The sequence below is a fragment of the Polyodon spathula genome, chromosome 2 (genome assembly GCF_017654505.1).
Source record: "Polyodon spathula isolate WHYD16114869_AA chromosome 2, ASM1765450v1, whole genome shotgun sequence".
NCBI classification, from domain to species: Eukaryota; Metazoa; Chordata; class Actinopteri; order Acipenseriformes; family Polyodontidae; genus Polyodon; species Polyodon spathula.
Window position 1 is genome coordinate 109,100,589 of NC_054535.1, and position 20,328 is coordinate 109,120,916.

The window sequence follows — 20,328 nt, forward strand, 5'->3', positions numbered from 1 at the left end:
GATCCACCGAGTCTGCCATTTACCTTGCAGCTTTTACAATCAGAAAGTGTTTTCCAGTCAGGTATTGGTGCCCCCCCTAATAGCCTCGGTGCGCCCCACAGTTTGCAAACCTCTGCTTTTTACCCAGGGATTAGTCTGGTTGCTCTAGCCTGGAATGTCCTGGGCCACAGGGTCCCTTTGGTTCTGTGGGGACCAGAATGAATGGAGCTGCTGTATTGTGAGGGTTTTTAGAATCGGGGCTCCCATTCCTGTAACTGGACCCGGGTCACGCAGTGTATTGAAATCCTCGCTAGGAGGGCGTGTCAGGGATGAGGTGCCCATCTGTCATTGGAATCACGAGGCAGAGCCAAGGAATTCAGTTGCTCAGAAAGAAGGTTTAACATAAGCGATCTCCAGGAATATTGTGGGTTTACAGCTGTGCAAACACATTGAGTGCCTTTTAATGGGAACAAGACATTTCTGTGCTTGATTGGAAATAGCCTGCCAAATCCAGGCCAGTCTTCTAGACACTCCTGACACAGTGGGGACTTTTTGAAGCAAGTGCAAAAGGAAGTACTGTACTGCGGGTAATGAAATTCAAAGCTACAAGATTAGCAAGCTCAGAAAAGTGATTGAACTGCTGGCAGTCTGTGTCATGGTAGTAACTGACATCACAGTGAAGCTGCCTCACACCCCACAGTGAATACAAGCTTTTCTTTATTCTAGTAGAGAACTGCGAGTGTCTAATCCAGGCCTATCGTCTTGTATTCTTAACACCCAAAACCAAAAAAGTCAAGTTTTACTGTTTTGAGAGACCTTTTGTTTTTTTTGTATGTCAAACAATATTAACTAAAAGTATATTTTTTTCTTTCTTCTTAATGTTGATTAATAACGTGAAAGTGTAGTAATTAGCATCTTCGACCGTCTGTGTGGAAACATTGTTGATTTCAGTGATTTGTGAGGTAAAGCCATGACCATAGTGCTTGAGAGAAAAGCACATTCCACTGTGTGTGTGTGTGTGTGTGTGGGAAGGGGTTTTTTTCTGGATGATGTGCTGCTGACATCTGGCGGCCATTATGAGAACAGCGCCTTACATTATATCTTCTGCTTAACAATCTCTCTCTCTCTCTCTCTCTTGCTTTCTCTCAGGGCAGCATGGATTCAAGGCTCCTGCTCCTGCTGCTCATTGCGGTGCTGACGGCTCTCTGCTCTGCCCAGAACCCCAACACAGCTGCCGGTGAGTAACATACACGCGCACACATACATACACACACACACACACACACACACACACACACACACGACACGGGTGTATACGTATGTGACACTCAGTGAGTGTTGTGTCACAATCACATACTCACTCACTCACTCACTCACTCACACACATGCATCTACACAATTAGTGTGATGAAGTCACTTTAAGTTTATCTGCTTTTAAGTTTTAAATTATAACTTTATATTTGACAAGTGCAAGTTCTGTAAATATTAGGTTTTGCCCCTATCTAGTTGAATGTTCCTAATGCTCCTTCCTCCCTCTCTGTCTGTCTGTCTGTCTCTCCAGCTCTCACAGAGTCCCCTGTTCTGGCTGGAGCATCAAACACTTTGTCAGAAAACCGGTCCTCTCTGCTTAACGACCTCACCCTGGCAACCACTGTCTCCACAGCAACCACCATCACCCCGATGAATGTGACTATCTCTCCGGAGGCCAGCAACGCCACGACGATCAGCACTGGCACCAACGAGACCACTTCCAGTACGCCTCCCCCTCCCACACCCTCCCCCGGTGGGGGCAATGATACTGCCACCGACCCCCAACTCCCCCCCACCGTCAACATCACAACGGCAGGGGGGGCACATACTGCAGAGCCCACCACACCCCCTCCCTCTCCCTCCACTGTGGAGACCACAGCCAGCCTCACCACCTCAGGTAGGACTCTCACTGTCATCCACACAGCATCATTACCTCAGGTAGGACTCTCACTGTCATCCACACAGCATCACTACCTCAGGTAGGACTCTCACTATCATCCACACAGCATCACCACCTCAGGTAGGACTCTCATTGTCATCCACACAGCATCACTACCTCAGGTAGGACTCTCACTGTCATCCACACAGCATCACTACCTCAGGTAGGACTCTCACTGTCATCCACACAGCATCACCACCTCAGGTAGGACTCTCATTGTCATCCACACAGCATCACTACCTCAGGTAGGACTCTCACTGTCATCCACACAGCATCACTACCTCAGGTAGGACTCTCACTGTCATCCACACAGCATCACTACCTCAGGTAGGACTCTCATTGTCATCCACACAGCATCACCACCTCAGGTAGGACTCTCATTGTCATCCACACAGCATCACTACCTCAGGTAGGACGCCCACTGTTATCTACGCAGCATCATTACCTCAGGTAGGACTCTCACTGTCATCCACACAGCATCACCACCTCAGGTAGGACTCTCATTGTTATCCACACAGCATCACTACCTCAGGTAGGACTCTCATTGTCATCCACACAGCATACCCACCGCAGGTAGGACTCTCACTGTCATCCACACAGCATCACTACGCAAGGCAGAACTCTATCACTCTCACTCCCTCACCTAAAGCTACTATGCAGTTTTGAATTGAAGGATTTATTTGTACTCTGCTATACAAGGTTGTTGTATGTAATTGATTTTAAGTTTATATTCTGTATTGCTTGTGGAATGATCTCTCTTCTCCCCCTCTCTTTCTCCCTCTCCCTTTCTCTCTTTCTTTCTCCCTCTCTCTTTCAGGAGGAGCAGCAAATGGACCAGGTGAGATACAATACAGGACTCGTGGGTATGTCAGTGGACATTTCCTGCTGCAACTTGAACCGGTGCAGAAGAGCACTAAAACTCTCAGAACAATTTTGGGAGCAATGACTAATCCTGCTCACTGTGTGGGCAGCAGCTGTGATGTAGAGTACAGTACAGGGATGGTAATGAGACTGCTGTTGTATAGCACTTTGAGCTGTTCTGTCACTTATTTTTTATGGTTCAAGCTGCTGTTCAATGGAAGACTGATTCCCATCCTTGAGGTTGGATGTCCAGTTGGTGTTCCTGTATGTTTAAAGGTTGTTAAACCAATGTAATGATGCTCCTCAAAAGTGAGTGTGAGTGATCGCTTTTCTCCAGTGTGTGAGTGAGTGTCCCTTGTGTCCCTGTGCAGATGAGACTCCGATCATTGCAGTGATGGTGGCCCTGTCCTCTCTGCTGGTCATTGCCTTCATCATCATTGTGCTCTACATGCTGAGGTAGGAGATCTGCTCAGACTACCTGGATTGTATGTTTATTAATGTTTGGTAGCTACCTCTGATCAAGTTTAGAGTGTATATCTTACACACTCTTTGCTGTGTCAGGGAGACTATCCTACAAAGCATGCAAGTTGAAACACACTCTCAACTTGATTAGAGATATCCTTAAAATGCTTCTGCACATTACAAGTCATTACATCTAACTAAAATAATGTGTGCTATGGTTGAAGCATTTTAAATGTTTCTTCATTGACGTTCTTAGTGAAGTTATAAGTGTAGCTGCTACTGATCCATTCTCTAGCAGACATGACTTCTACTGCTGCTGAAATATGTTCCGGTGTGAAGAGGCAAATAGCAAGGCTCTGCTCCTTCCCACCACAATGCCAGGGTATACAGTCAGGTTCTATAGTCAAGTTCTATACAGTACAAAGAAAGGGAGGTTATGAGGAGGTGTAGTGCACAGGTGAGACCACACTTAGAGCACACATTACACACATTGCAAAAGGGATATCCAGCAAACACAACCTGATTAATCCCAGGGCTCAAGGTGTAACAAATGAAGATTGATGTGGGAATCATTTAAGAACCAGCTATACTGTTCTGGGACCAATGAGCTACTGGAACTGGCGCATGAGAGAAAGCAATGAAGTGAGAACTAAGCTATAGCAGTAATATCTGAAGCTCTTCCAAGCTGCATTCAGTGTGCAACCCTGCGGCCCTTTGTCTCCCATTCAGGTTTAAGAAGTACAAGCAGGCAGGGAGTCACTCCAACTCCTTCAGACTGGTCAATGGGCGTGCGGACGACACAGGTGAGGCAGCATCTCTGTCTGACTCCTTTCAAAGTGACTGGCAATACAGGGAACAGCACAGCAGGAGGATGTGATTCATTTCTCAGCAGCAGCCAATAGAATCGAGACCACTACCTGCGAGTGCAAGGAAGTGTAACAGGGTCTCTTTATAAAGGGACTGTTCAGAATCCCCGGATTAGTCCAGGGATGGAAATATGAGCCATTGCATAGCAGTTTGATCCATTCCTGGTTTTACGAGGAGTTTACAAGCTTGTTACCTTTCTAATCTTATTAAAGCCTGAAATAGGTGAAACTGCTATGCAATAGGAGTCTCATGTTAATCCCTGTAGTTGATTACAACTTTGTGCATGGTACTTCAGAAAGTTGGAAGAACCTGCCTGAAGTATTGTAGATGATTTTAAATAGAAGGGTGTCCTGATGTGGAAGATTATAGGACGTGCCCCAAGAATAGAGCCTGAGCTACAACCACAGTTATGGCTTATAATACAAAACACATTAAATAAAACATAACTTAATACACCATGGTAGACACAGGGACAGTAACAGCAAGGATAGACACTTCAATCTCAAGCAGCCTGTGATGACCTCTCTCTCTGTCTCAACTCTTTCTCCTCAGAGCTCCAGAGCATACCCCTCCTGGCCAGGTCTCCCAGCACTAACAGGAAGTACCCGCCCCTTTCTGTGGACAAGCTGGAGGAAGAGATCAACCGGCGCATGGCAGACGACAACAAGCTGTTCAGGGAGGAGTTCAACGTGAGTCTCTTTATAGTGTGTCTGTGTGTAATACAGATGACTGTATAGGTTGTGAACACGCTTGAACACAAATGTATGGGAAGGGTTTCTAATGTGCAATTTAAAGATATTCCTGTCAAAAATAACTTTAATTAGAAGTAGTTTAGCAGCACAATTTGTTTTTTTTTGCACATTGTTAGAAAGCTTTACTTTAGGCGCTCCTCCAGTCACACGGTCCTGCCTGTTTCCAAAGGTAGCTTTATTGGATGGCAGACAGCACCTACTACTCCTGACCGCATCCTGTGATCTGCCTCTCCCTCTCCCTCCCCCATTCTCCCTGCATCTCCCTCTCTCCCCGTCTCTCCCTCCATCTGTCCCTTTCCCTCTCTCTCCCCCCTCTCCCTCTCTCCAGGCCCTGCCTGTGTGTCCCATCCAGGCAGCGTGTGACGCAGCTTCTAAAGAGGAGAACAAGGAGAAGAACCGCTATGTCAACATCCTGCCCTGTGAGTACCACTTCCTCCCTGCCTGGGCTCTGCTCATGCCACGGCAGTCCTGGGACACCAAGCACCTGCCATGACCTGTGTGTCATGACGTGTGCTGTGCATCACTGCTTCCTGCTAACCCACGATTGACCCCTACGTGGTGGCTATGACCCTGCAGGCACTTGATGCCAATTTCAAAACATCCTCGATGCATTCTCCTCTGTTCTGCATTCTGCCTTCCTTTTTGAAATGTAAAGCTGTTGGGATGAATAAATGTCTCTTAAACAGCTGCGCTGGGGGCACTGTATATCCAGGGTGACTCAGAAGTCACTGGAGAAATGTGGTAAATGCAATGAGAGTTACAGGTGCTGCTCAGACTGCTCCAGTGGCTTTCTAATTCCTTGTCTGTCTTACACATCTATGTTATATACGGTACAGGCTTGGCATTTTCACAATTGGATACATAGCATGGGTAGTATTTAGTCAATTTATGAAAGGGATTAAAGAAAATGTTCTTCTAATTTGTACAGTTCCTGCTAGTGAATTTGTTCAGGTTGTAGTGACTTTGGTATACAATTTATTTATATATAAATTAGTCTCTAGGCGCACTATTTAAGAAAAACCAAAGGTTAATAACTGAGACATACCATAATAGTTTGGTGATATCATGCAGAACTCTGATTCCCTTGACAGCAATTGACATCCACACAACATGTCAGAAATATAAAACAGTTGTTTATTTAAGGGAAAAAGGTGTGCACAACTAAACTAATATTACAGAAAGGAAAGTCTATTGGTTAGAGATATGCGTGAATAGTAATATGCAGTTCATTTATTCCATAGTGAAACGATTACAACGACCATAACATCATTAGCATACATGGTTAATATACTAATACTGAATATGTCTTATTGCACAAAGTGTCTACTTTGCATTAGTATTTTCAATACCCGTTTCTCGTTGTAATTGATCATGTAAATATGCACGAGAATTAATTCAACTTCCTATTCAAAACGGAATCCAACATTCTAGTACCTAATTTAGCAAATTAGCTTTACTATGTTAATTTAGTGTAGACATGATGTACCAAACTAATAACATGTTATCAACCTCAGTTGATTATATATTAAAATTAACTGAAATGGGGCAATGATTAAATTCTCTGCATGTACGAGGCAACTCCTTTTGAGCTGCACATTTCAAACAAACATAATACATTTCATACACACTCTAAAACGGGAAGTTACATTCTATTCCTAGAACAATTTCCACTTAACTCGATAGCATTTGCTTCAGTTACTTTCTCGAGTCATGAAGTATTTAATATTAGACATGATGAATACTTCTCGATCTCCATATAAAGATAAATACTGCAGCTTTCCAGATCCGCAGTTCAAATGTAGACGGTATTTTTCAGTACGCTTTGTATTGCGTAGGCTTGCAATACAGTTGGTTCTTTTCAAATGAAGATCAGCTTGTTGATCTCAAAGGCTTGTAACATTATCTTTGTTGTTGGCAGTTTTCCCACTGGGAATAGTTCAGTTGATCAGACGTAACTCAGTTCAGCTAATGCATTGCAATTGAAAAGTTATATAGTTTGTAAGTGTTCTTGTGGGGATTTCTCTCGGAATCTTCCAAAAACATAACTGACGGCTTTGTTTCAGTTCATTTCGTGCAGATACGTGGACACAAAGATCCGCTTTCCGATTAATGCAGTATCCCATCACTGATCCAGTCTCTCGTAGGACAGACGGCAGAGCCCTTCCTCAGAAGATGATTCTAGCCATTATTCAGAACATTGGTTCTTCCTTGCCTTCTGTGAATTCGAGCAAATATGGTCCCATGACTGTGCAACTTTGTTCAGAGCAATGTAGCTTTCATTTCATCCCTCCTAACTCTAGTGGGAGGACACTTCTTGTGCACACTTCCTTTGCAGTCAGCACGCATGTCTGGGTGCAGCAGCTCGACTGGAAGCAGCAGCATGACAGAAGCTCTGGAAACCTCTGCTCGCATCTCAAGTCAGCGGGTTTTGTGATTATTCTTCAACCCTGTGATTGGCTAGTATGGTTATTTTGGGCAGTGCCTGAGTCCACGTGAAGTGTCTTTCATTGGTTGTTCTCGTACCGACGTGGCCCCATGTCGGCTGGATTTACGACAAGGACTGTTTCTTGTCTTAGTGTCAAGGTACTCAGAAGTGTGAGATAGTATTGAAGTGTTGCAGCTCTATCAGTAGATATCATTCTATTCACTCAGTGATGGAAATACAACCTTGATTAGCCACAGTGTATAGGTAACAAGGTGTCTTATTCAGCTGATAACCAGGAATGGAGCAAACTGCTATGCAATGGGAGTCTTATTTCCATCGCTGACACTGCATTTTCTATGCTGTGTACTGCTCTATATGTACTGTAATATATACTCTGCTGTGCTCTTAACTGTACTGTATGTACTAAGCTCTATACTGCAGGCTCCGAGCGGCTCTCATGTGCTGTGCTGTTCTTTTCTGGTTCCTAGATGATCACTCGAGAGTCCACCTGTCTTCGCTAGAGGGGGTCCCAGACTCGGACTTCATCAACGCCTCCTTCATCAACGTGAGTGCCTTCTGAGGGGGTGGGTGCATTACCCCTAACTCTCACCCTAACCCTAACCCTCACCCTCACCCTAACCTCTCCCTGCTAGAGGGGGTCCCAGACTCGGACTTCATCAACGCCTCCTTCATCAACGTGAGTGCCTTCCGAGGGGGAGGGAGCATTACCCCTTACTCTCACCCTCACCCTAGCCCTCACCCTCACCCTAACCTTTTCCTGCTAGTGGAGGTCCCAGACTCGGACTTCATCAACGCCTCCTTCATCAACCTGAGTGCCTTCCGAGGGAGTGGGTGCATTACCCCTAACCCTAACCCTCACCCTAACCTCTCCCCGCTAGAGGGAGTCTTAGACTCAGACTTCATCAACATGAGTGCCTTCCAGGGGGGGTGGGGTGGGAGCATTACATATGTATTTATTCATTTTTGGATTGATTGATTGATTGATTTAATTTTGTTTTATATTGAAAGTGTTTTAATCCTTAGTAATTGGTATTGACGACCGTAAAACCCAGTTCTAACTGATTCCATCCCTTGGGGGTGTGAATGCAATACTTCTCCCAGGAGAGGCTTGAAATCCTGGATTTGAACTTGTCAGAGTAGATCCCTTTTGCATGTATCCACACGTCACTATGTCCTCCTTTACTCTCGTTTCCTTTTTAACTGAAGATGCACCACATACCAGGTGGCTTGCATGCAATTCCGTGCTTCATATCTGTTGATGTCTAGAAACTGCAGTAAACTTGGACTGTTCAAATACGCCAAGAAGTGCCATCTAGGGGCATTCAGAGGTTGTGTAATTAAACTACATTGCTAAAGCAGTTCTCCCCCATTCAGTTCGCACTGCCGAATGAACTGTTCCAGTGACAGCAAAGCAGTTGAATGGCATGCTAGCTGATGGATCAGGGTTTAGTTGAAACGTTTGGGAATGTCTCAAGCTTGACACCCTGACTTGCATGTAATGTGCTTCTTGCTCATTTTCAAAGGCATGCTTTTTTATTTCTAACTCGGTTGTCTTTACACATTCATTCTGTGGGATTGGGGGAAGCCTGTGCACACCGGAGTGGGATAAGACATAGTTTTGTGTGTTTGATGGAAGCTGGTGGAAAAGGAGCTGCTCACTTGTCTGTGCATTTGTCTCCCTCTCAGGGATACCAGGAGAAGAACAAGTTCATCGCAGCTCAAGGTAACAGGGCGTGTTTGTACTGGTCAGGTCTGTGTGTTCGGGTCTCTGTCTGGGGCTGTGTGTCTGTGTGTCTCCCACTCAGGGATACCAGGAGAAGAACAAGTTCATCGCAGCTCAAGGTAACGGGACGTGTTTGTACTGGTCAGGTCTGTGTGTGCGGGTCTCTGTCCGGGGGCGTGTGTGTGTGTGTCTCCCACTCAGGGATACCAGGAGAAGAACAAGTTCATCGCAGCTCAAGTTAACGGGGCGTGTTTGTACTGGTACTAGTGCAGAGAAGAGTGATCAGAATTATTCCTGGTTTAAAAGGCATGTCATATGAAGACAGGCTAAAAGAATTGAATCTATTCAGTCTTGAACAAAGAAGACTAAAAGGTATTGACAGTGTCGATCCAAGGGACTTTTTCTGAAAAAAGAAAGGACCAGGGATCACAAATGGAGATTAGAACAGAAAATAGGCACTTTTTTACTCAGAGAATTGTGAGAATCTGGAACCAACTCCCCAGTAATGTTGTTGAAGCTGACACCCTGGGATCCTTTAAGAAGCTGCTTGAGATTCTGGGATCAATAAGCTACTGACAACCAAATGAGCAAGTTGGGCCGAATGGCCTCCTCTCGTTTGTAACCTTTCTTATGTTCTGATTGTCTAGCTCTTTAACTCTCTCCCTCTCTGGTCTCAGGACCGAAGGAGGAGACTGTCAATGATTTCTGGAGGATGATCTGGGAGCAGAATACGGCCACCATCGTCATGGTAACCAACCTGAAGGAGCGAAAGGAGGTGGGTGTGAGAGTGCGGGCCGGGTCACGCGGGCTGACTGTACAATGAGTTTTTGCATGATGTGGTTCCTGTCTGACTGGCTCGCTGCTCTTCTCCCCGCAGTGTAAGTGTGCCCAGTACTGGCCGGACCAGGGCTGCTGGACCTATGGGAACATCCGGGTGTCAGTGGAGGATATGATGGTGCTGGTCGACTACACCATCCGCAAGTTCTGCATCCAGCAGGTAGAGCCGCCATGAGCAGGGAGGGGCTGCTTTCATCTTGAAACAGTCTATTCCAATTCATTCTGTCTGTCACTGTACACTGTGAGCAGGGGGGGCTGCTTTCATCTTGAAACAGTCTATTCCAATTCATTCTGTCTGTCACTGTACACTGTGAGCAGGGGGGGCTGCTTTCATCTTGAAACAGTCTATTCCAATTCATTCTGTCTGTCACTGTACACTGTGAGCAGGGGGGGCTGCTTTCATCTTGAAACAGTCTATTCCAATTCATTCTGTCTGTCACTGTACACTGTGAGCAGGGAGGGGCTGCTTTCATCTTGAAACAGTCTATTCCAATTCATTCTGTCTGTCACTGTACACTGTGAGCAGGGAGGGGCTGCTTTCATCTTGAAACAGTCTATTCCAATTCATTCTGTCTGTCACTGTACACTGTGAGCAGGGGGGGCTGCTTTCATCTTGAAACAGTCTATTCCAATTCATTCTGTCTGTCACTGTACACTGTGAGCAGGGAGGGGCTGCTTTCATCTTGAAACAGTCTATTCCATTTCATTCTGTCTGTCACTGTACACTGTGAGCAGGGGGGGCTGCTTTCATCTTGAAACAGTCTATTCCAATTCATTCTGTCTGTCACTATACACTGTGAGCAGGGGGGGCTGCTTTCATCTTGAAACAGTCTATTCCAATTCATTCTGTCTGTCACTGTACACTGTGAGCAGGGGGGGCTGCTTTCATCTTGAAACAGTCTATTCCAATTCATTCTGTCTGTCACTGTACACTGTGAGCAGGGAGGGGCTGCTTTCATCTTGAAACAGTCTATTCAAATTCATTCTGTCTGTCACTGTAGGTCACCGGTTCAAATCCCAGTTCTGCCACTGACTGACTCACTGTGTGACCCTGAGCAAGTCACTTAACCTCCCTGTACTCCATCCTGAAGATGCGATGTTAAATCAACGTTCTCTCTCTCTCTTTCTCAGGTTGGTGACGTGTCCAATAAGAAGCCTCAGCGCCTGCTCACTCAGTTCCACTTCACCAGCTGGCCTGATTTCGGGGTCCCCTTCACCCCCATTGGAATGCTCAAGTTCCTCAAGAAGGTCAAGACCTGTAATCCCCAGTATGCCGGGGCCATAGTGGTGCATTGCAGGTAGGGGAGGGGAGGGGGGGGGGGGGGGGGGGGGGGGGGGGGGGGGGGGGGGAGTAAAGCAGTGTTATCTATTGATTGACTTAATTGAAACAAAGAAGCTCCTGAACAAGAGGAGGCCATTCAGCCCTTCAGTGCACTTCCACTTCCAAGTAGCTGTCTGATCTCGGAACTTTGTGAAGTTGGGTCCTAAATGATCCCAGTGATTCTGCATCAGTGACATGGATTGGTACCCCATTCTTTACCCTCACCACTTTCTGTAAAGAAATGTCTCCTAGCCTCTGTTCTCTTTACTGGTTAATATACTGCTCTGAAAGTATTGGCTATAGGCTTAACTTTGTCCACTCCTTTTAAGATTTTAAAGACCTCAACAAGTCTGTTTGAATTCCTTTGTTGACTTGCGGTCACCCCTGTGTTTCAGCGCTGGCGTCGGACGGACAGGCACCTTCATTGTGATCGACGCCATGCTGGACATGATGACATCAGAGCGCAAGGTGGACGTATTCGGCTTCGTGACGAGGATCCGGGCGCAGCGCTGTCAGATGGTTCAGACTGATGTGAGAGGATTGTGAGCTCAGACAGAGAACTCTGTCCTGGCATTCAGAACTGCCTTCAATTGAGTAACATTTAAATGGTCAAGAGTTTGTTAAATAAGTTGTCCTACCTTATAGCTGCATGAACAACTCCATTAGTAACCCTACAGACTTATGTGATTTGTTCATGCTGTGATGAGAATCTGTTCATTCTGAGCAGACTTACCAGGGGTCTGATTCAAACTCCTGTTCTTTCAAGATTTGACCTAAACGGGGCTTCTGAGATCTACAGCTCTGGCCAAAGGTTTTGCATCACTAGTTTTCCACACTGTATTGAATATGGTCTCTTGCCCTTCCTCTCAATCTCTCACACACACACACACACACACATACACACAGTATTGAAAGTACTGTTTCTCAGATCCCCAGTTATCCACACTGTATTGAATGTGGTCTATTTCCCTCCCTTCCTCTCTCTCACTCACTCACACACACACACAGTATTGGAAGTACTGTCTCTCAGATCCCCAGTTATCCACACTGTATTGAATACAGTCTCCCTCCCTCTCACACAGATGCAGTACGTGTTTATCTACCAGGCTATGCTGGAGCACTATCTGTACGGAGACACCGAGCTGGAAGTGACTTCGCTGGAGACACACCTGCAGAAACTCTACAGCAAGACCCCCGGGACCACCTGCAGCGGCCTGGAGGCAGAGTTCAAGGTGAGACGCTGGGAGGTTGGGCTGGGGCTGGGGCACACTGGGAGGGGGCTGCCCATCCCTTTCATAGGCGAGGGGAATGGAAGCCCAGGTTGAGATACAGCCTGGAAAGAATTCTGAACTGCCTGGGAATTTAGTCCCTAGTGTGTGGGTATATTGACACCACTAGTGTTTACATTGCAGCCTTTTTCTTTTTTTGTTTCTCTCCACTGTCACCTTTCAATCCTGATCAGTGCACATGAATGGTACACGTAGTGCATACTCTGTCTGTCTGTCTGTCTTTCAACTACTTGCCCTTTGCAATAAATATCAGAACCCCAGCCCCACTTACATCCCCTATCCAGTCCTGTGTCTGACACGCCATTGTACCCTCCCTGTACCATGACTTTCTTGTGCTTGGAACTTTCTCAGGGTGTACATAGGGGGTACATAGGGTATAGCACAGGGGGGAATATAAACCGCATGCACTGGAGATCTCGGACCAGGCAAACCAGGAGCTGTGCTGTGTGCACAGTTACAGAACTCACACACACACACCCTGGACTGCAGCCCTGGGATGTCTAGGAAGTGGTGAGCTGAAGACATGGTGTTGCATTGAGTTGTTCTCACCGCAGCTCCTCCTGCTTCCCTTTCAGAAGCTGACGTCAATAAAGATCCAGAACGACAAGATGAGGACGGGCAACCTGCCGGCCAACATGAAGAAGAACCGTGTGCTGCAGATCATCCCCTGTGAGTGCTCTATGTGCTGCAAACCCAGAAACGAGGACAGGGCAGTGCCAGCTCATTAGGGCATTTTCTAACCAGTCACTACATTAAGATAGCTGAACTCAATAGGGGTGTCGAGACCTAGTCATGTGACCCTGAGCTATTTTTTTAAAATACCATTACTTAAAAGATGTAATACTTTGTGTCTAAATATTTTATTGAAACACAGACTTGCAGTATGATGTTATTGAATGTTAGAATGTATTCATGTATTGCTACTGAGCCTGCAGTGATTTCTAATGTTTAAGACTGTTTATCAGGTTAAACATTAAAAAGATTGCTGTACAGAAAATATATTCATCCAGGAAAACCCCCATGTTTTTTTAAAGTTTATAGTGACGCACCCTCTGCAATGATGTGTTCTAGTGTAGTGGTCTGTTTTAATTAGAGATAATTCCCTTTAAGATTTGATGTCTTGTTTCGTGTAAGACTGTGGCAGACGTCTTTGTGTTGGGATGTAACCCTGTTGGTAACCCTGCTGCTGCTGTTCTGTTTGCAGACGAGTTTAACCGTGTGATCATCCCAGTGAAGAGAGGAGAGGAGTATACAGACTATGTCAACGCCTCCTTCATTGATGTGAGTGCACAAGTGCTGCTTTAGCGAGGCTGGGCATGCCCTGGAGTGCACAGCACTCATTTCAGTGAGTTTAGAGTGGAACTGAAAAAGAAAAGCAGCATTGCATGTACCCAAGTTACAAAAAAATCTGTTGTATAAAAAGTGCTCAAATTCAGTTAGTTTCTAAGGAAGTTCTGAGGCAGAACGCTCTCTTACAGCTGAGAATCAGCATGTTGTCTGTCTGCTTCTCAGTCTTGTTGTCTAACCCCTGTCTGTGTCTCGTTGTCTAACCCCTGTCTGTCTCGTTGTCTCAGGGCTACAGGCAGAAGGACTCTTACATTGCCAGTCAGGGTCCTCTCCAGCACACCATTGAGGATTTCTGGAGGATGATCTGGGAGTGGAAGTCGTGCTCCATCGTCATGCTGACGGAGCTGGAGGAGCGAGGACAGGTGAGGGGGAGACGGGCAGGGGGCAGGCACCAGGGACAGGCTGCTGATCACACTGTCAGGGAGCCATCGAATGTTGTGTATGGTTAGACTTGATCGTCCAGAACATTTAAACACTCAACAGTGCTGAATTTACTACTAAAAGAAACACAAATTCAAGGACAAACATTTTGAGACTCATTTTTTTGTCTTCTAGTTGAAACGTTTTATATTGATTTTGAGCTGCTTTTTTTTTTTTTTTTTTTTGTAATTGTATTGTAAGACTTGAGCAGCAGCATAGAGAAGGCAGGACATTCATACAAACTGTAAAGATTCAATACTTGAGTGCTGCTGTTTGTTTTTTGTTCTGTTTTGAATGGTTTATTGTATGTGTTGCTGACGGTTTTGTCTTGTTTTGCATGCTGATGCTTGGCTGTGTTCAGGAGAAGTGTGTGCAGTACTGGCCATCGGAGAGCACTCTGAGCTGTGGTGATATCACCATAGAGCTGAAGAAGGAGGAGGAGAGCGAGAGCTACACCGTGAGGGACCTGCTCGTATCCAACAACCGAGTGAGTAACCTTGACATCCCTGAACCCCCCAACACCACTCTGGGACCCCAGCCCCCGGAGAGCTGGGTGCTGAGTCTACAGCCACAATAGTCTACAGTGTATTCTAGCCTGGTGCAGTCTGTGCGTAACCTGAGGCTGTCTCTCTGCAGGAGAATAAGAGCCGGCTGGTGCGTCAGTTCCATTTCCACGGCTGGCCGGAGGTGGGGATCCCTGCAGACGGCAAGGGGATGATCAACCTGATTGCAGCCGTTCAGAAACAGCAGCAGCAGTCTGGCAACCACCCCTTCACTGTGCACTGCAGGTCTGTACAGAGCAATACTGACCACCCCATCACTGTGCACTGCAGGTCTGTACAGAGCAATACTGACCACCCCATCACTGTGCACTGCAGGTCTGTACAGAGCAATACTGACCACCCCATCACTGTACACTGCAGGTCTGTACAGAGCAATACTGACCACCCCATCACTGTGCACTGCAGGTCTGTACAGAGCAATACTGACCACCCCATCACTGTGCACTGCAGGTCTGTACAGAGCAATACTGACCACCCCATCACTGTGCACTGCAGGTCTGTACAGAGCAATACTGACCACCCCATCACTGTGCACTGCAGGTCTGTACAGAGCAATACTGACCACCCCATCACTGTACACTGCAGGTCTGTACAGAGCAATACTGACCACCCCATCACTGTGCACTGCAGGTCTGTACAGAGCAATACTGTCCACCCCATCACTGTGCACTGCAGGTCTGTACAGAGCAATACTGACCACCCCTTCATTGTACACTGCAGGTCTGTACAGAGCAATACTGACCACCCCATCACTGTGCACTGCAGGTCTGTACAGAGCAATACTGACCACCCCTTCATTGTACACTGCAGGTCTGTACAGAGCAATACTGACCACCCCTTCATTGTACACTGCAGGTCTGTACAGAGCAATACTGACCTTGTGCTGATGCAGGCTCTGTGTGTTATTGATTCTTACCCTCTTGTCCCCTCTCAGTGCTGGTTCCTCAGTACAGTGTGTCTGTCCTGTCTGTATTGTACCCTGTATACAGTGATTAAGATTCTTACCCTCTTGTCTCCTCTCAGTGCTGGCGCGGGCCGCACCGGTACCTTCTGTGCCCTGAGCACTGTGCTGGAGAGGGTGAAAGCAGAGGGTATCCTGGACGTCTTTCAGACAGTGAAGAGCCTTCGACTGCAGAGACCACACATGGTCCAAACACTGGTAACCAAGCCTTTACTGTTTCTCAGGGGTTCACTTCATTCAGATCAGTCCTAAACCACATATATGCCTTGCTTTGAAAGGAGAGAAGCAAATCATTTGAACACATTTATTTCTACCGTTAATGAGATGCAGCTCTGCAATTGTAGGCTCTTGGGTGCCATGTAGTTTTGTAGATTCCTTGTGGCTTGCCGGCCCAAGTTTTATCGTTTATATTTTATTTAAATGAGTTGTGGTTCTCATAACCTGGACTGCAGCCCCCTCTGGTCACAAAGCAAAGGTAGCATCAGTAATTTAAACAGTGACAGCATTCATATCTTCTGTTGCTTAAACATGTTTATAATTGATTGGCTCCTCGTACATCGAACGCTGCAGATCTGTAGAGGTCTATGTGAAAGATACTTCCACTCAACACTGCAGAATTGTATAGAGGTCTATAGGAAAGACAACTTAACACTGCAGATCTGTAGAGAGGTCTATAGGAAAAAGAACTCCATTCAATGCTGCAGAGCTGCATAGAGGTCTATAGGAAAGAGAACTCAACACTGCAGAGCTGAAACATTGATTACAAAGCTTCAGATAAACAAACCAGAGAACTTGTTTTTGACGGTTCTGTACCGCTAGCAGTTTGTTTTAACTGTTACAAAATAAATGGTGCAAACTGTGGTGAATGTTTTGTAAATAGGCTGTGAATATCTTTGTGTAATTAGCGCTGCAGTACTTAATAAAGTGCATTGCCTGTTTCCCTTTCAGGAGCAGTATGAATTCTGTTACAAGGTGGTGCAGGAGTACATCGATGCCTTTTCTGATTACGCCAACTTCAAGTAGACAGACAGACAGACGGACACGGACGGACACGCCCGCTCGCTCGCTCGTGGACTAGAGAGATGCCTTCTTGAATATTTTGTAATACTGTATTGTTAATATACCCGAACCTGTGTATATACTCCTGTTGGTTTAAGAAGCTAGAACAGTAAGCTTCAATATTAGCTGGAGATTTTATATGTAGCATAGACTTGGCATATTATAGACTTCTTTCTGAACTTTAGAAGAAGAGGAGAAAGGGGACAAAGAACAGTTTTATTATGGGGGGGGTTGGCGTTATCTTGATTTTCATTTTAATATGAGATCTCTTCACTGCTGGGGGAGTCGCACTGTTTTTAGTTTACAATACAAGCGCTTTGCCTTGCTGGAGTCGACCCGCCCTGCAGAACGATGCCTGAACTGCATCAGCATTAAAACTACAATACGATGGAACATTGCTGCCTGATCGCAGGCTCCCCCCTTTCCACAACCTGGGAGCGGGTTTTTTCATACCGTGTATTCATTTAAAATAGAGCAGTGTTGCACTGGAGGAAGGAATGCGCTTCTGTGTCAGACACATTAAACAAGTGTTCCAGGATACAGAGCTGCCCCAATCTCTGGCTCTGCTGAACTTTTCCCCTTCCAGCCTCTCAGAAATCCAGGAAGGGCTTCAATTAAAATCAGTCTTTATCCAGGGAGCGATGCTCTGGTGAGACTTACCCAGAGTTTATCCAGGGAGCGATGCTCTGGTGAGACTTACCCAGAGTTTATCCAGGGAGCGATGCTCTGGTGAGACTGTTACCCAGAATTTTGTCGAAGAGAACATTAGCAAGACAATGACTGTCAATGCAGCCCTTTATTCTCAGAGTGTAGGGTCAATTCTCATAATCTAAGAATCATTCCTCCCAATCCAGGGCCCAGTGATCCCAGTCCGAGGCAGGTGTCTGCAGTACGTTCCACATTTCATTACAGTCCAACTGCAGTTTAGCACAAGTTGGGGGAACTTTATTTTGACAGATCAATCAGGGCCTAGTTTGTTCTATTCCTGGTCCGGAGCACAGCCCAATCTTCAGAGATCAGAACAGCACGATGACTGCGACGTATACAGCTCCTTCCCACGCATCTCGACAAGTAAATCTAACATTCCACTCCCCCTTTTATCTGGGGCCAGCTGTTTTGTTTTGTTTTGTATGTTGTAGTGTTTTGGGTTTTTTTCCTTTTGTAATTATTTTTATTTTTTTTAATTTTTATTTTTTTTAGAGACATTGTTCACGGATACTGCTGAATGTGAGTACAGAACTCACTCCTCTACTACAAAACAGGACAAGTGTTTTTGAAGTGCGCTTTTAAATTCTTTTGTTTTTAACAATTACAAATGATTTAAATTGATTTCTCTACCAATTTTGTCCTTTGTGAATGTATTTCTTTTGACTATCTGCAGGTTCAGTGTGCACCATGAACTATCCAATGAATGAATTCATGAATGTCTGGCAGTTATTGACCGCACAGTGACAGGGCTCCTCTAGAGGGCACCAGCGTTGCTGTTTTAAAAATGGTGGTGTGTGAAAAGAACACTGCTCAATGCTACAGTGCTCAATGCTAACTAAAGTTATTTTGATTACCGGCGCTAACTTTCAACATGCACTACCTACTGAGCCAGAGTTCTGACAAGCAGCTGTTACTATTATTGTCAAGGGATGCTGGTTTGCATGCTTAAAAATGTTAATGTTTTCTGTGTGTGTTTTTTTTTTTTTTTAACAATAAAATGCAAGTCAGTCAGTGGCCATCTTCTACCTTTTTTTTTTTTTTCATAGTCTAAAGCAGCAATTCCAAAGAGGGGTAGAACTATCACAGTTGCGCATTGTGAGTGGTCAATTCGTTGTATTTTTCAAAAGAGGCAATACAAAAATCCGGTAACAAATACTTCGTTTTTTTTTTTTTAACCTGTGAGTGTTTTGTATTGTAGTTGTAATGGTAAACAGAGTGTTAAAATGCTGGGTTCAGCTTTGCCTCTCTCTCTCTCTCTCTCTCTCTCTCTTTCTCTCTCTCTCTCTCCCCCTCTCTCAATGAAACATCTTATTTGTTCATAGCTTTCATATTTTAGTAAGCAGTGAGCTGATAGGAGCTGGTTGTTGAGTTTTATTCTGGATGGTTTTGAGGGGGGGGGGGGGTGTTCTCTAGTGTTTGGGGGGTACAAGCATCCTTTATCTTTCTTGAGAAATAAAAGCTACATATCTATAGATCCTTTTTGTATTTGTTTATAAATTAGATTTGACATTCCTCCTCCGTGCCTGTGTACCAGATCGCTGAGTGACCTCACACTTCAGCAGTGTCAGTCACAAGATCGCACACCTCTTAACAGCTCTGTATCACAGGCCTCTTCACCTCGAAGAGATCGCACGCCTCTTAACAGCTCTGTATCACAGGCCTCTTCACGTGACTGCACATGGGACCCGCACTCTGCTAGGATGATGATAGAATATACGGCCATTGTAACTGTGCATTGTTTTGCAGAATAACCAAATACGGAAACCTGCTTCTACTGCATTTCTGTATCAGACTTTACTCAACACCCTGTGTCTGGACGAATGCTCTAGAACATGGATATGGGGTGGGTGCTCTAGAACATTTTTAGCACATCGCTGGATCAGTTTGCCAAAAAAGCATCCATAGTGTTAATAGAACTGTCAGCCTTGTATACTAAATGCCCATTTATAAAAGCTCCAGGGATTTCCCCACATGGATAACTTGAAGCCAGAACGACACAAATTACACAGTGGGTTCAGAAGGACAGTGAGTGCCCTGGGCAGTAACACAGCAGCTCCAGGGAGGTGTTCCTGGTTTCGTTTGGTTTCTCTTTTTTTTCGGGGGGGGGGTCACAGTCCTCACTGCCATGATTATGAGCTGCAGCAGTGTCTCCCCAACACTTTCACCGAGTATTTACCAATTCTTAGGCTTTTAAATTTATAAAGTTTTATTTATATTTTTATTCATAGGTTTGTCTTTTGTTTTTGAAAGAAATATATAATAATCAGCCGGGACCATTTTGATTTTTATCAGATGTGTTTTCTTCATTTTATATAATTTTTTCATTTGTTATTTTGTGTTTCTGTTAATCAAATTTTAAAAAAAAGTAAATAAATAAAATGCCAAATGGCCTTTCTAAGTGAAATACTGTTACAACCTCTAATAAAAATGCTTGAGATTGTATCACCTTCCTCGCTGACTCCGTGTAACTGTTCCTTCCTCGCTGACTCTCTGGTCGTTTCTTGATTCTGTGTAACTGTTCCTTCCTCACTGACTCTCTGGTCGTTTCTTGATTCTGTGTAACTGTTCCTTCCTCACTGACTCTCTGGTCGTTTCTTGATTCTGTGTAACTGTTCCTTCCTCACTGACTCTCTGGTCGTTTCTTGATTCCGTGTAACTGTTCCTTCCTCGCTGACTCTCTGGTCGTTTCTTGATTCTGTGTAACTGTTCCTTCCTCACTGACTCTCTGGTCGTTTCTTGATTCCGTGTAACTGTTCCTTCCTCT

At 45.3% G+C, this 20,328-nt stretch overlaps 1 protein-coding gene across 10 annotated transcripts in view; it reads left to right on the forward strand.

The window, feature by feature from the left end:
* LOC121307246 (receptor-type tyrosine-protein phosphatase alpha) overlaps positions 1 to 19,855 on the forward strand; it is a 44,537-nt gene extending 24,682 nt beyond the window's left edge. For 4 of the 10 annotated variants that reach the window (XM_041239401.1, XM_041239420.1, XM_041239444.1 and 1 more), the window contains 21 exons: positions 1,129 to 1,216; positions 1,541 to 1,906; positions 2,766 to 2,786; positions 3,181 to 3,265; positions 4,001 to 4,074; positions 4,691 to 4,827; positions 5,219 to 5,309; positions 7,804 to 7,880; positions 9,023 to 9,059; positions 9,737 to 9,834; positions 9,937 to 10,056; positions 11,028 to 11,194; positions 11,613 to 11,748; positions 12,300 to 12,449; positions 13,082 to 13,175; positions 13,711 to 13,787; positions 14,081 to 14,215; positions 14,635 to 14,760; positions 14,910 to 15,061; positions 15,860 to 15,995; positions 16,746 to 19,855. In XM_041239401.1, coding sequence (XP_041095335.1) covers positions 1,129 to 1,216; positions 1,541 to 1,906; positions 2,766 to 2,786; positions 3,181 to 3,265; positions 4,001 to 4,074; positions 4,691 to 4,827; positions 5,219 to 5,309; positions 7,804 to 7,880; positions 9,023 to 9,059; positions 9,737 to 9,834; positions 9,937 to 10,056; positions 11,028 to 11,194; positions 11,613 to 11,748; positions 12,300 to 12,449; positions 13,082 to 13,175; positions 13,711 to 13,787; positions 14,081 to 14,215; positions 14,635 to 14,760; positions 14,910 to 15,061; positions 15,860 to 15,995; positions 16,746 to 16,820 — 2,442 coding nt within the window. In that variant the 3' untranslated portion in view covers positions 16,821 to 19,855. The other 6 variants (XM_041239461.1, XM_041239453.1, XM_041239427.1 and 3 more) reach the window with 5 other exon arrangements.
* The last annotated feature ends 473 nt before the right edge of the window (positions 19,856 to 20,328 follow it).